The sequence below is a fragment of the Xiphophorus hellerii genome, chromosome 14 (assembly GCF_003331165.1).
Source record: "Xiphophorus hellerii strain 12219 chromosome 14, Xiphophorus_hellerii-4.1, whole genome shotgun sequence".
Lineage (NCBI taxonomy): Eukaryota > Metazoa > Chordata > Actinopteri > Cyprinodontiformes > Poeciliidae > Xiphophorus > Xiphophorus hellerii.
The window spans coordinates 28,101,195-28,116,939 of NC_045685.1; the positions used below are offsets into that span (position 1 = coordinate 28,101,195).

General features: G+C 41.3%; 1 protein-coding gene across 1 annotated transcript; it reads left to right on the plus strand.

Moving 5' to 3' along the window:
* Positions 1–1,265: 1,265 nt before the first annotated feature.
* Positions 1,266–1,989, plus strand: LOC116732304 (Fc receptor-like B). Its single transcript, XM_032582375.1, has 4 exons — positions 1,266–1,356; positions 1,436–1,681; positions 1,773–1,820; positions 1,895–1,989. The coding sequence occupies exons 1-4, from the start codon at positions 1,266–1,268 to the stop codon at positions 1,987–1,989; spliced, it is 480 nt and encodes a 159-aa protein (XP_032438266.1).
* Positions 1,990–15,745: the final 13,756 nt, after the last annotated feature.

The window sequence follows — 15,745 nt, forward strand, 5'->3', positions numbered from 1 at the left end:
GTTCAGAGTTGTTGCTTTTAGAAAAATATGGCCGTGTTCCTTAAGGTCTCCGTGTTACTTCGCTTTATTAGTTTAGCATGTTTCTTGTGAAGCAGGACGGTGTTTCCAGCAGTGTGTACAGGCGGGTCAGTTGCTCGGCTGTCTGGCTCTGGTCTGCTCTCTGGTTCCCATAAACCCTTTCAGGCTGAATACAGAAGTGATTCCATGGAAATAACACAGGAGGCTCCTTTACCTTCTGCTTTAGGCTGAAGAAGTTGATCCGGAGTGAAGTGAAGGCTGTAAACTTTGCTGTGCAGCGTTAGCTTTAACTGGTAGTGACGAATATTTACAAGCCACCGTCTTCTTAATTCAGGATCTTTTGGAAATCCATAAAAACTTAAAAGCCCATTATATTAGGAAGACAATAATGTTCATAGTATTGTTTTATTTGCGTCTGAAATAAGACTTTATCTTTTCTAGCTGTCATGGTAACTCAGAGCGAAAACAAGAGCCGCATTTGCGCATGCGGTTGTGACGTCAGTGCGGCAGGTGCAAAGAGCCCATTCCCGTGTTCTACTGTGTGACTGATCGCCTTGAGCTTAAACTCTGCATTGTAAGCGTGTCTCTTAATAGGAGCCATTTTGGGGTCTTTACACAAAACCCAGCGTGCACCGCTGGCTGCATCGGCGGCTGCTTTCCTCCGTTTCTTCTTCTACGGGAAAATGAAGTCAGCGGCTGCTTACCGTAGTTGCGATACCTGTTGTGGCTCAATATTGGTCCATATATAAGGTGCACCGGATTATAAGGCGCACTGTCGGCTTTTGAGAAAATTGAAGGTTTTTAGGTGCGCCTTATAGTGCGGAAAATACGGTATGTAGAGAATCTGATGTTGGTTAATACTTTATGCTCAAAGATTTTTTTAAATAAACCTTTTATTTAATTTCAGTTCTGATCTCACTGCTGTTTTGGATGTCAGGTCAAGGTTTGAAATATTTCACTTAAAATATTTTAAAAGTTTGAAAATGATTCTGGATCAATTCTCTGAGAAGAAATAAAAAATAACTGCTGGAATAACAGATGTGTTCTTTATCTCTTCCATCCCAGTCCTCCCAGTTTGTGTGACTGTGAGTCCCAGCAGATCTCAGTTCTTTAGAGGAGAATCAGTGACTCTGATCTGTGAGGATGAAAACAGACCTGATGGATGGACTGTGAGGAGAAACACAAGCAGAGGAACCAGGAACCGATGTGGAGATGTATGGGGGAAATTAAATGGTTCTACCTGTAACATGACCTTCATGCACCCATCAGATACTGGTCTGTACTGGTGTGAGTCCATGTCTGGATCCTCCAGCAGCAGCATCCAGCTCTCTGTCTCTGGTAAGATCAGACTGTGGAGTTAGTGTTGCTGAAGCTGTGTGGAAATGGATGAAATGCTGTAGTTTGTCTCTGTGTTGAGGTGGATCAGTGATCCTGCAGAGTCCTGTCCTCCCTGTGATGGAGGGAGATGACGTCACTCTGAGCTGCAGAGCAAAGAATCCAACCCACAACCTCCCAGCTGCTTTCTATAAAGATGGCTCCTTCATTGGTGATGGACCATCAGGTCACATGACCCTCCTCCATGTTTCCAGCTCTGATGAAGGCCTCTATAAATGTAATGTCAAAGGTCATGGAGAGTCTCCATCCAGCAGGATCTCTGTCAAAGGTCAGAGGTCATCCTCTAACAGTGAATCTCATTGATAATGTCTGAGAATCCACAATCTGGTGATATATTTAATCAAACCTCTTTATTCTAGAGAAACCTCCAACCACCTCTCCACCTTCCTCCTCCTCCTCTTCCTCAGGTGAGCAGCTTCTCCTTCAGCTCTGAGTCTTGATGTTTACAGCAGATGGTTATTTAGCAGCTTCTTCTTTCTAGAGAAACTCACCAACATCTCTGACTCTACAGTCACACCTGGTCCAGGTTCTTCCTCCGTCTCTCTCCCAGTGTTGCTTCCCAGTGCATCTTGTTGAGACGCTTATCAAGGACACAAACTTTTACACACCTGGCATGTTTCACTTTCACACAAAGGCCTTTGTAGAAATAACAACTTAGCTGACGTAACACATCAGGCGACCAATAGGCGTGACTTAGATATAGGGAATGGATCGTCCGTTTTTGATCAGATGCTGTATAATTTCGGTTATATTCACTTCACAACAAATTAGCCTGTGAGGGTAAGCGTCTCTCTTTTCTAGCGCTAAAATAGAATAAAAAAAGTAAACTCTGGTTATTCTGTGTGGCTGATTTCCTGTTCGTGTGCTCACACGTTTTTGGTCCATCGAGTTTAAAATCACAACAATCTCTTTGTGGTTTGGTTTTCCTGTTTTTACTGGTTGAATTCAGGCATGTGCAGAGGAGGGGGGGGGGGCCTGCCCTTTTTATCCTTGATGCCCTTTTTAAGTTTTGTTTTTTTTTTCAAAAAAAATTTATTTTTATTTCTAATCTGTATGTCAGAAGGCCTGTTTGTTCCCCTCAGCAATAATATTTCTCTAAATATAATAATGTAGTAAAATAAACTAGTCTGGCTGCCCTCAGGCTAATAATGACTCCCAGAGCCTCCATGTTGTTCAGACTCCATGGTGAGGAGGAGGAGGATCTGTTCCTCTATCTATCTAATTATGGGCAACAATATTTTCATTAACTGGTTTGTGAATAAAAACGTAGGTCTGATGTTGACGTTAGAAAAACTGTTTCTATTTATATTTTTATAATCGTCCTGCAATAGTGGGACAAAACCCGCCTCACCACTAAACTCAGAAATGCTGCAGAGAAACTTCTGACTTTAACTTCATCATTCTGCTAAAAGCCCGGTTCACTACAGGCAGTCTGGGTCGGAACCACCGACAGATAGAAAGAATATCTGTCTTTATATCAGACATCCTGATATAAGACACTGAGACTGTCACCGCGAGTCGCAACGCAGCTCAAAGCCCCGGTACCACCCGGTACCACCCGGTACCACCCGGTACCACCTGGTACCATCTGGTACCACCCGGTACCACCCGGTACCACCTGCTCTCTGTTCTCTGCTTCTCCTTACCGTTTCTACCAGGCGGGTTAAAGCCGCTGGAGGTTCTGGGCTGTAAACAGAAGTTACTGCAGAACCTCAAGTGTTAAAGGAAGATTCGGCCCAATTAGAGTTCATGAAATAAACATCAGAGAAAATATTGTAGCAATAATCAGAACCGCAGCAAAAAGCCAAACATGCCACAATGAAATGAACCAAAATGTCTCCAAAGCATCGGGGGACTGACAGGGGCCACCGGGGGATTCCAGGTAGATTCCAGGTGGATTCCAGGTAGATTCCAGGTGGATTCCAGGTAGATTCCAGGTAGATTCCAGAGATGCGCATGGCAGCAGCTGTTCCTCCAGGGCCGGCCCAAGGTAATATGGGGCCTTAGCCAGAACCCCCCGTCCTACTAAGAACCTCAGCATCACTAACATGTTTAAATGTCGATCAGGTGAATCTGTGAGAGGGAGACCAGGTTTATTGGCCCAGTTTAAAATCAATCACTGATTATTGGTTATTGGCTGTGATGTATTTGTGAACAAACCCAATTCAAACACAAAGATTACACCATATTGTAACCATGGTAACACAACAATCAAACTATCAAGATGATTCTTTAAACTTTTACAAAGTAAACGTCCTAGTTAAATCCTAAATGTACTATTTATTTTTCTCAGCTGATGCATTTAATAAAATGTAATAACATTGTTATTCTCTATAAATGATGCTACAGGTTTAGATCTATGGTCTGTGGTACAATTAGACCATTTCTAGGGGCCCCTGAATGTCTGGAGGCCCCTGAGTGTCTGGAGGCCCCTGAGTGTCTGGAGGCCCCTGAATGTCTGGAGGCCCCTGAATCTCTGGAGGCCCCTGAATGTCTGGAGGCCCCTGAATGTCTGGAGGCCCCTGAGTGTCTGGAGGCCCCTGAGAGTCTGGAGGCCCCTGAGTGTCTGGAGGCCCCTGAGTGTCTGGAGGCCCCTGAGTGTCTGGAGGCCCCTGAGTGTCTGGAGGCCCCTGAGTGTCTGGAGGCCCCTGAATGTCTGGAGGCCCCTGAATGTCGGGAGGCCCCTGAGTGTCTGGAGGCCCCTGAATGGCCCCTACCAGCAGCTACTGAGTTTTCTTTGCCTTGATATCTCAGTCTTATAATTCTAGATCTAGAGGTTTAACATCAAACTATTATATAGTTTTAACCCCTTTGAGTTTCTGATCTATAAATCAGTCTGCAGCCAGGTTGTTCTAGAGGTTAAATAGATATTATTAGGGCTTCATTAGTAAAATGGCAGCAAATTAGCTTATTTCATAACTTCATGACCTTTGACCTTCTCTCCTCTGGCCTGTTTAACAGCTACAGTCTCAGATCAGCTCAGCCCTCCAGGACTGTCAGCAGCAGAAACAGAAACTTTTTACCTGTTGGGGAAAATAGAGACTAGATTTGCTTTGCATTTCCTGCATGATGGCGATGATCCAGTAGGATCCAGTTAGATTCTTGGTTAATATGGGTTGTTGCTATGTTGTTGTACGGAGTTTTTGTTCAATGGGGCCCTTTTTAAATTTGAGCCCCTGACCCTCCAAAGGTCTCTGCACGGCCCTGATCTTCCATAATCTGGTGTGATCTCCTGATCTCGCTAGACCTTTTTCAGAGGGACATCAATCAGACTAAATTGAATCACGTTGTCTCAACTTGAATAGATTTTATTCAAGTTGAGACAAAAAATGATTCTCCTGTGATCTCACTCGTCTTCAGCACAAGATCAATCTGACTATAATGAATCATGTTATCTCAACATGATTCAATTTCATAAACGTTAAGTTGTTGAATTTCTTGTTTATCCAACATGATTGTGTCACGTCTTTGTTTGAAACATAAAATTATTGTGTTAAAAGTACGATATTCTTTTGTTAATGTAATAACCCCCAAAGTTCATTTTTTTGAGTGTAGCTTGGCCCTGATTAGAGATAGTTATTTATATAGTCAGGAGAGACATCTCTCGATGGCCATTTTAGGAACTTGGAAAAAGCCTTGATAGCGTAAATCATAAATTTTTAGAGGGAACATTAGACCTTTTTAATTTTGGGAAGAATTTTAAAAGATGGATGAAGGTTTTATACAATGGGTGCAGTAGAGTAGCTGCAGTGAATGGACTTTTAAACCCCGTTTACAATCCAAGTAGGAGTAAGACAAGGATGCCCTCTGTCCCCTTTATTATTCATAGTGGCAATAGAGCCATTAACATGTGCTATTAAGAAAAATAAAATAATCAACAGAATAATCCCACCTGGTAATGATGGTAAAGCCATAAAACTAACAATGTATATGGATGATTTGACCCTTTTGTTAACAGACAATGCTTCTATATATGAAAGTTTAAACATATGTGAGAAATTCACAAGAGCTTTAGGAATGAGGATCAATAAACAAAAAAGTGAGATATTATATAGTAACTGGAGAGAAATAAGAGAAAAATGGGACTTAATAGAGAAAAGTGACACAATAAAGGTGCTAGGAATACAAATAGGGAAAGACATGGAGGTGGAGAACTGGAAAATTAAACTGCCAAAAATCCAAGGGAAGCTAACACAATGGAAAGATAGAGAATTATCTTTTATAGGCAAAGTATTAGTGATAAAAGCAGATGTAATATCACCTCTAGCTTCCCTGCAGCAACATTCCTATGCCACATAGGATAATGGTAAAGGTTAGAAAAATTATGTTCTTGTGGGGTAGTCAACAGGAAAGGCTTAAAAGATAAATTATGTATAGACAACTAGAAAAAGGAGGGAGAGAGGTACCTGACTTTGGAACAAAAGTTAAGGCAATGTTCATCACACCAATTTTAAGAGCGTGTCTGTATCTACCACCGGAACCCATATGGCCTCCTTTCGCTAAATTTTGGTTGGGAAGGAGAGTAATGAAAGAATGGAATATAAGAATAACTTTAGATACACCCTTTGCAGAAAGGTATCCCTCAATCTCTCAGATTGTAATTCAAGCATTAAAAAGCGGCTTAAAAGAAGTCTAAAATAAAATAGAGAATAAATTGGGTTCTTGTGATAGATTGACACCAGTAGAAAAATTTAATGAGGATGAAGTTAAAAAACTTGTCGAATATTCACAAAGATCTGGCTTGGCAAATTGTCAATCAATGTTTACAAACTAGAGCTTTCTTATACAAAAGAAATTGTACAAGAAGCCCTAGATGCCCTAGACCTAGATGTGGTGACGACGAGACAACAAAACATTTGTTTTGGAATTTGTCCATTTGCAAAAAACGTATGGCTGTTAATGTTGGGATGTCACCTTTTAACATACGAAAAGGTGACTTATGGTTTGTTAAAAGACGAAAGGGAACGAGGTGAACAGATTTGATGGATAGTGGTAAATTGTGTTAAAGAGGCAATATGGAAAGTTAGAAACATTTTGATATACAGAAAAATGAAATATCCAAAACAAATGTTTTAAAGATTGTGGGATCATCAGTTAAAGAATATATGTGGAGAGAAAAACTGATACAAAGGAACGAAGAGGTGTTATCAGCATGGAAGGTGCCTGTTAATTTATTAAAATGTGTTGAATAAGTGAACATTTTGTGGAATGGAATAACCTTTTTCTTTGCACTTAAGGCCTTTGTTGTTGTTTTCCTTTCGACCCTGATTTATTGGTTTCTTTATTAAGGAGCAATGGTAATATTGTAAAAATGTTAATTTTTTTTATTACATATTGTTTGCATTGAATATTACATGCAAAGAACAAATAACATTTCTTGAAAATTGAATTGTCTACTACCGAGGGTGAAATGTCTACTGCAGAGGGTGAAATGTCTACTGCAGAGGGTAAAATATCTACAGCCGAGGGTAAAATGTCTACCGCCGAGGGTAAAATGTCTACTGCAGAGGGTAAAATGTCTACTGCCGAGGGTAAAATATCTACTGCCGAGGGTGAAATGTCTACTGCAGAGGGTAAAATGTCTACTGCCGAGGGTAAAATATCTACAGCCGAGGGTAAAATGTCTACTGCCGAGGGTAAAATGTCTACTGCCGAGGGTAAAATATCTACAGCCGAGGGTAAAATGTCTACTGCCGAGGGTAAAATGTCTACCGCCGAGGGTAAAATGTCTACTGCAGAGGGTAAAATGTCTACTGCCGAGGGCGAAATGTCTACTGCCGAGGGTAAAATGTCTACTGCCGAGGGCGAAATGTCTACTGCCGAGGGCGAAATGTCTACCGCCGAGGGCGAAATGTCTACCGCCGAGGGTAAAATGTCTACCGCCGAGGGTAAAATGTCTACTGCCGAGGGTAAAATATCTACAGCCGAGGGTAAAATGTCTACTGCAGGGGGTGAAATGTCTACTGCCGAGGGCGAAATGTCTACTACCGAGGGTAGAATGTCTACTACCGAGGGTAAAATATCTACAGCCGAGGGTAAAATATCTACAGCCGAGGGTAAAATGTCTACTGCCGAGGGTAAAATATCTACAGCCGAGGGTAAAATGTCTACTGCCGAGGGTAAAATGTCTACTACCGAGGGTAGAATGTCTACTACCGAGGGTAAAATGTCTACTACCGAGGGTAAAATGTCTACTGCCGAGGGTAAAATGTCTACTGCCGAGGGTAAAATATCTACAGCCGAGGGTAGAATGTCTACTACCGAGGGTAAAATGTCTACTACCGAGGGTAAAATGTCTACTGCCGAGGGTAAAATGTCTACTACCGAGGGTAAAATGTCTACTGCCGAGGGTAAAATGTCTACTGCCGAGGGTAAAATGTCTACTGCCGAGGGTAAAATGTCTACAGCCGAGGGTAAAATGTCTACTGCAGGGGGTGAAATGTCTACTGCCGAGGGCGAAATGTCTACTACCGAGGGTAGAATGTCTACTACCGAGGGTAGAATGTCTACTACCGAGGGTAGAATGTCTACTACCGAGGGTAAAATGTTTACTGCCGAGGGTAAAATGTCTACTGCCGAGGGTGAAATGTCTACAGCCGAGGGTAAAATGTCTACTGCCGAGGGTAAAATGTCTACTGCCGAGGGTAAAATATCTACAGCCGAGGGTAAAATGTCTACTGCCGAGGGTAAAATGTCTACCGCCGAGGGTAAAATGTCTACTGCAGAGGGTAAAATGTCTACTGCCGAGGGCGAAATGTCTACTGCCGAGGGTAAAATGTCTACTGCCGAGGGCGAAATGTCTACCGCCGAGGGCGAAATGTCTACCGCCGAGGGCGAAATGTCTACCGCCGAGGGTAAAATGTCTACCGCCGAGGGTAAAATGTCTACTGCCGAGGGTAAAATATCTACAGCCGAGGGTAAAATGTCTACTGCAGGGGGTGAAATGTCTACTACCGAGGGTAGAATGTCTACTACCGAGGGTAAAATATCTACAGCCGAGGGTAAAATATCTACAGCCGAGGGTAAAATGTCTACTGCCGAGGGTAAAATATCTACAGCCGAGGGTAAAATGTCTACTGCCGAGGGTAAAATGTCTACTACCGAGGGTAGAATGTCTACTACCGAGGGTAAAATGTCTACTACCGAGGGTAAAATGTCTACTGCCGAGGGTAAAATGTCTACTGCCGAGGGTAAAATATCTACAGCCGAGGGTAGAATGTCTACTACCGAGGGTAAAATGTCTACTACCGAGGGTAAAATGTCTACTGCCGAGGGTAAAATGTCTACTACCGAGGGTAAAATGTCTACTGCCGAGGGTAAAATGTCTACTGCCGAGGGTAAAATATCTACAGCCGAGGGTAAAATGTCTACTGCAGGGGGTGAAATGTCTACTGCCGAGGGCGAAATGTCTACTACCGAGGGTAAAATGTCTACTACCGAGGGTAGAATGTCTACTACCGAGGGTAGAATGTCTACTACCGAGGGTAAAATATCTACAGCCGAGGGTAAAATGTCTACTACCGAGGGTAGAATGTCTACTACCGAGGGTAGAATGTCTACTACCGAGGGTAAAATATCTACTGCCGAGGGTAAAATATCTACAGCCGAGGGTAAAATGTCTACTGCCGAGGGTAAAATGTCTACTACCGAGGGTAGAATGTCTACTACCGAGGGTAAAATGTCTACTACCGAGGGTAAAATGTCTACTGCCGAGGGTAAAATGTCTACTGCCGAGGGTAAAATATCTACAGCCGAGGGTAGAATGTCTACTACCGAGGGTAAAATGTCTACTACCGAGGGTAAAATGTCTACTGCCGAGGGTAAAATGTCTACTACCGAGGGTAAAATGTCTACTGCCGAGGGTAAAATGTCTACTGCCGAGGGTAAAATATCTACAGCCGAGGGTAAAATGTCTACTGCAGGGGGTGAAATGTCTACAGCCGAGGGTAAAATGTCTACTGCCGAGGGTAAAATATCTACAGCCGAGGGTAAAATGTCTACTGCCGAGGGCGAAATGTCTACTACCGAGGGTAAAATGTCTACTACCGAGGGTAGAATGTCTACTACCGAGGGTAGAATGTCTACTACCGAGGGTAAAATGTTTACTGCCGAGGGTGAAATGTCTACTGCCGAGGGTACGTCGGCTGCATCAGTGGATTTCAGGTTTTCCCTGATTGACTGAAGATCCAGTCTTAGTGTCTAGTAATCACACACTATTGCACGAGAACTCAAGGTGTTAGTTTATGATTCAAGAAAAGTTGTACTCTTTTATTTCTAAAGTTCCTATTGATTTGATAGGCTGGTAGGTATTTCTCAAACGTACATAAAAAGAACCACAGAAAACGTTTATGAGTTTTCAACCAAGCTTCTGCAGAAGGAGAAGACACAGAGAACTGCTCCTCCGATCAGTTCACCATTTGTTCATGACTCAAATCCTGTCTTTTTATTAAGCATGAGAAAAGAAAGGAGTCGAGAGTGAAATGTGGGAGAGTGATAAATCAAAGAATGGCTTTTCTGAAACAAGGAAGAACTACATTCTACACACAAGCAGTTTAAGGAGGAACCCAAGATAAGAAGCAGCTGCAGCTTCAAGGTTTAGGGAAAAAGCAAGTTTTGTCGTTCACACGGTTTAACAGATTCCTCCTCTGGGGTGTGAAAACTAAACCTTTAAATGAAAAACAAACTGGTAAAACTGCTAATGTAAGAATGATAACAAAACATAATTATTCTAACAAAGGCCAATTCAATAAATAAGACTATTTAGAAAGGCAAAGTTAAATATTCACAGGTTTGGTAAATCTTATGGATAAATAGATTCTGATCTTGTTATTTGGTTAGAGGTCAGTTTCTGTTCTAAACTCAGTTTAAGTTAGTTTGTGTTTCATTCTTTCCTTTTCCTGAACTCTAGAAGTTCAGTTTCCTTCTCCTTGTTTCTGCTGCTTCCTTTTTCTGTCTGTGTTTATTTATATCTTTAACTTTAAATGTCTTTAAATGTTAGAGGTTTGAGAGATGGTACTAAAAGAAAATCAATATTTCTTTTTTGGAAAAATGCAAAAGCTAACTGCATATTTTTATAAGAAACACTTTATTAAGGCAGATCAGAGTTTCTGGTCTAATCAATGGGGGAAATAATTTTGTCTCATGGTTCTAATAAATCTGCTGGTGTTGCTTTACTATTTCAAAATGTTCAGAATAAACTAGAAACTCATAGGAAAGACAACCACTGGATTATTTGTTCTCAAAATGGAAACTAGTTTTCTGATTCTCTGTAACCATTGATGGTTACAACAGTTTAACTCAGAATAAATCTTATTGTCTGAATTAACTAGTCATCTAACAGAACTAGCTCAGAAATATTCCACTAACAATTTCATATTGGGAGGAGATTTCAATATGGTGTACAATGAATGGCTTGATAGATCACCCTCTAAACTCCAACCTCATCATATAAATGTAGTTTTATAAAACTTTTGCTTAGATCTGAACCTGGTGGATCCTTGGAGAGAAGCAGGTCAGAGGTCAGAGGTCAGTTTTTCTCCTGGTTTAAACCTGATGGCTCAGCTAAGTCCCGTATCGACTTCTGGCTAATTTCAGACAGTCTGATGCAAAATAGTGTAAATGCTGGAATTTCACCTTTATCTGATCACTGCCTGATACAACTTAGTATCACAACTCGGTTGAAAAAATCCCAGAACAAAGTTTAACTCAACCTGCTTAACAACGAAAAGTTTAATAACGAAATCCTGGAGCATCTCAATTTAATTTGTAGTGATAAAAATCTGAATTCTTACATGGAAAAATGGGAATTTTTTTAATTTAAAGTCCATCAAATCTCAATCAAACAGTAAATTAATAGCTACCCAAAATAAGGAAAAGGAATTAGAAATCATTCAGGAACTTAGTCACATCAAAAATATAAACCGTTTTTAATGATGATGACAAACAGTTAAATGATTTTTATACTAAAAAAGCCAAAGGATCATATCTGAGGATTGAAGATGGTGAGAAAAGTTCTGCATATTTTTGTAGATTAGAAAAAATTAGACAAGAAAGAAATGCCATAAATTGCTTGCAAATTAATAATAAACCAGGAACTGATTCAAAATTAATATCCAAAGAAATTTTTACCTTTTATAGCAATTTATATAATAACTCAATGGCAGAAACTTTCTATCATTCTGTTCAACATTTGATTCCTAAAACTGATGACAGTTTGAAGCAGATATGTGAGGCAGACATCACCACAGAGGAACTGGATAAAGCTTTTTATCCAAGGACAAAACTCCAGGCTGAAACGGCTTAACAAGGAACTTTTATAAACATTTTTGGGTTCAGATCAGAACCTTGTTTGGATAATAATAATACATTTTATTTGTAACGCACCTTACATTTCAGAGAAATCTCAAAGTGCTACAGAGACGAAAATTGATTATAAAACTTACAATAAAACATACAATAATACATCTCACACCAAATGGTAACAAATTAAAACTTACAATTTAAAAAAAAAACTAACAGATCTAAAAAGCCTGTTTAAAAAGGTGTGTCTTAAGACCTTTTTTGAAGGCCTCCACACCTTGTGGGGCTCTCAGAGACTCTGGGAGGACATTCCAAAGCCGCGGAGCTACTGCCTGGAAGGCCCTGTCTCCCATGGTGGCAAGCTTGGTCTTTGGTTGATGCAGGCGGTGAGAGGAGGTGGAACGAAGGCTTCGAGAGGTGGCATGTGGTATGAGGAGTTCATTGAGGTAAGCAGGGGCCATGGATGCATTGATAGGTGAGCAAACAGAGTTTGTAATGAATTCTTTGTTTGATCGGTAGCCAGTGGAGTGCTTTGAGGACAGGAGTGATATGGTCATATTTATGCCTCCTCATCAGTACCCGGGCAGGGATGCTGACAGAACTATTAGAAAACGGCTGTTTGACCCAAACAAGGTGTCATCAGGCTAAACCTGGAAAAGATCCAACTCTTCTTGATCAATAAGACCAATAAAACTATTAAATAATGATTTATAAAAGGCGTCTATACATAATAATATCCGCCTTATTTTGGACTTAATTGACTAGAACCACTTAATTGAAAATTAAGGCTTTGTATTATTTTTAGACTTTTATAAAGCCTTTGATATGATAGAACATGAATTTATGTTCAAAGCTTTAGATTTATTTGGGTTTGGAAATAAATGTATTAATGTAATTAAAACATTTTACAAAGATACAAACAGTTCAGTGTGTCTTCCTCATGGAACCTCTCAAAGATTTAACAAAGGTAGAAAACCAGGTTGTTCAATCTCTCCTCTGCTGTTTATTGCTGCTGCAGGAATGTTTTCCATATCAATTATAATGATAAATTTGGTAAATTATCAGTGGGAGGCAAAGAGTTTTCTATTAGTCAGCTGATGACACAACTATCTACTTAAATAACCTGAATGAAATTCCTGAAATTCTTCATTTAATAGAAACTTTCTCAAAGGCTTCAGGACTTAAATTAAGTTTAAACAAATGTGAAATTTAGCCCCTAACAGACTGTCCTATATCCACTGCTTTTAATATTCCTGTAAAATATCTGGGTGTGAATATAAATAAAAATAAATCTGAGTTAGAAAATCTGAATATTTGGGAGTGTCAAGAAAACTGGCATAGGGTGTGAGATCCTTCCGGGTGCATGCAGAAAAGGTGCATCGAGGCCTGGGAGAAAATAAGTAATCTTGTAGTTTGATTAAAAGCTAATTGAATTGAATATGAATGAATAAGTAAAATGAATACAAGTAATCACATAATAACCTTCTGAAAAGCATTTTCTGAAATGTGATCAGTAAAGATTTCTGTAATGATTTAACTGTGGAAAGATATGGTTGATGAATTGTAATAAGTAAGAGATGTGATTGATTATTAACTGAGGATCAAACTTGTGATAATGTGAAGTTGTAATCATTTGAAATTAATTCAAACAGGTTTAACAACAGGTTGAATGTGTTTAATGAGTTATAATAAATAATAGTGAGTTATAGGAGAGGAGAGGAATGCAGTACAGCCCTGAAACAGGAAATGTCGCAAACAGTTCTGAACAGATGGCCAGGGCGCACAGGCTGGAAAAAAGGGGAAGTACGGGAACTTCCACTCCGGTCAGCAAAAGCAGGTTGGGCAATGTGGGGGCTTTTTCATAAAGACGCAGCGGCTGTGAAGAAAGACACGTAGGCCAAACCTCCCCATACACATACATGAGGGAGAAATGTATAAATACGGGCTGCAAAGAGGAACCAGTCGTTCCCAGTCCGGCGGCGCAGAAGGAGAAACAACTTGCAGAAGCAGACTCATCTAAGGACCGCACTTCAGAACCACGGGGAAGCTCGGACTTCACACCGCCAAGGAAGGACTGGGTCCCATCGCCCCTTCTCTGGTTCTTTATTCGACCGTTGGTCTCGTCTCAACCCAGCCACTTCAAACTCAGCAACAAGACTTGGAGGAAGGACAAAGGTCCCTTAGGGATGAGGAACTGGGTTTTGCAAAGGATTCAGACCCGTTCTGCTTTGTTTCTTTTCTAAGGAGAGTTTTTCCACACAAGGTAAAGACCTCAACCAAGGATGCTAGAAATTCCTGTTGCCAAAAGATCCACCATCACCTGGGTATGAGTTGAATCTGCTCATTGAAATTCCATTTCAGAAAGTGCGACTTAACTCTTAGGGAAAGGAGACAGGGTAGTATGATTGTACATGTAAATTTTATTACACTGTTTTTGATCTATATACGATTGATTATTGATTTGTATGTCGCATATCCCTGCTTAAGCTTGCTTAATAAATTTATACTATAAAATTCTAATGAGGTTGGTGGACATTGGAATTATTAGAGTCATTTAATCTTTGTCCAGTTCTTTTAATCAAGGTAAAACTAATGTACATGATTCCAGTAAATAGGAGGCTTCATAATTTCCTTTGGTGAGAATAAATAATGACCCTGGGACTTACATCTAAGTCACTAAACATAATCTAGCCGGTTCCAAGTGCAAGTTATGATTTAGAAAGTGGGCTACCGTTAACAGAAGTGGTTATTGGAATTATGCAGCTGCGAGGGCTACTCAGCTGATTGTTTCTTAACTGTAAAGGGTCATAACTTCTGGATTGGAGGTAGTTAGAGCTAGACGAGTCACTTTCGCCACCAGTTTAAATAGATTATCTCTTATAGAGTACTTTTAGGGTAATACCCAGGTCTCAGAGAGATTTTCCGGACCTGTTAGACGGAGAACTGGGCAGTAGGCAGCCCTGGGGAGTAGTGAGGAGTGGGCGGGGCTGACTATTGCAGGATAACCTTCATGGCGCCCAACGTGGGGCGGCGCACAACTGAGTAGGCGGGCCCCAAAGAAACCAAGTCAGTAAAAACAGATGTGAGACTCTGAATAGCTCACTTGGGTTACTAGCTCTTAGGGAAGAGAGTTAGTGGTGACTGATAAGGCCATCAGTCACAACCCTCGCAGTAACCGTATAGCATACAGGTGAGGGAAAGCTTCTACTGAGGATGGAATGACCAGATCCAGACAGTGAAGCCAGTAGCCAACACAGCCTGGACCCATCCCTACTCGAAAGCGCAAAGAGAGGCTTTGGGGGATAGGCGACTCGAAGACAAAGACAAATATGGATGGAAAAGAAAGAGGGGAACTGGATCCCCTACAAGAGCCAGCAAAGGAACAAGAGGCAAGCAACACCGGCCGGGATGGGGAGAATCATCAATCCCGCCTTTCCAAATCTACATTATCACAAATTCCTGTAAAATTGATATTACTCGGTGATGGATTGGACTCCTGGACTGAGATAAATAAGAAGACTTTCTTTGAATCTCACTATACTACTAATAAGGACGTGGCTCGGAACCCGATGGAAATCATAGTGCAAAGCCGGATATACTATTGCACCCAGCTTAAACACGGCCACAGACTGGGGGTCGTCAGATGCCCAGTGAAAGTGACTAAGAAGCCGGAGGTTAAGGGATGGCTGGAATGGTTCGCTGAACTCCTTGAAGGATGGACGGATGGTGAGCTGCGGGTTGTCTACAGCCCCTCCGAGAAGTATGACCGCGTAGTGAAAACAGCTACCTTGGCGGCGGGCATCGATGGAATCCTGGTGAACCCAAACGTCAAGGGGGTGAGCCAGTACAAAGACTACACCGAGGCCATGCAGAGACTCTCAACCTACAAAGAAGGCAAAGAAAAGGAGCAAGCCTTCGAGGAGGCAGGGTCGGAGGTGGCCGAGGCTCCGTCCCGACTGCCCAGCAGAGCCCCGACACCGACACGCCCGCAGAAGCAACCTACGAGGGATCTGATAGACCTGACGTACGGCAG

What these genes read in the sequence shown, in the direction of transcription:
- LOC116732304 (XM_032582375.1), top strand. Translation starts at nt 1,266, where the DNA reads ATGACCTTCATGCACCCATCAGATACTGGTCTGTACTGGTGTGAGTCC. An exon ending in CAGCAGGATCTCTGTCAAAG is followed by an intron (nt 1,682 to 1,772) that starts GTCAGAGGTCAT and finishes TCTTTATTCTAG; the next exon opens with AGAAACCTCCAACCACCTCT. An exon ending in CTCCTCCTCCTCTTCCTCAG is followed by an intron (nt 1,821 to 1,894) that starts GTGAGCAGCTTC and finishes TCTTCTTTCTAG; the next exon opens with AGAAACTCACCAACATCTCT.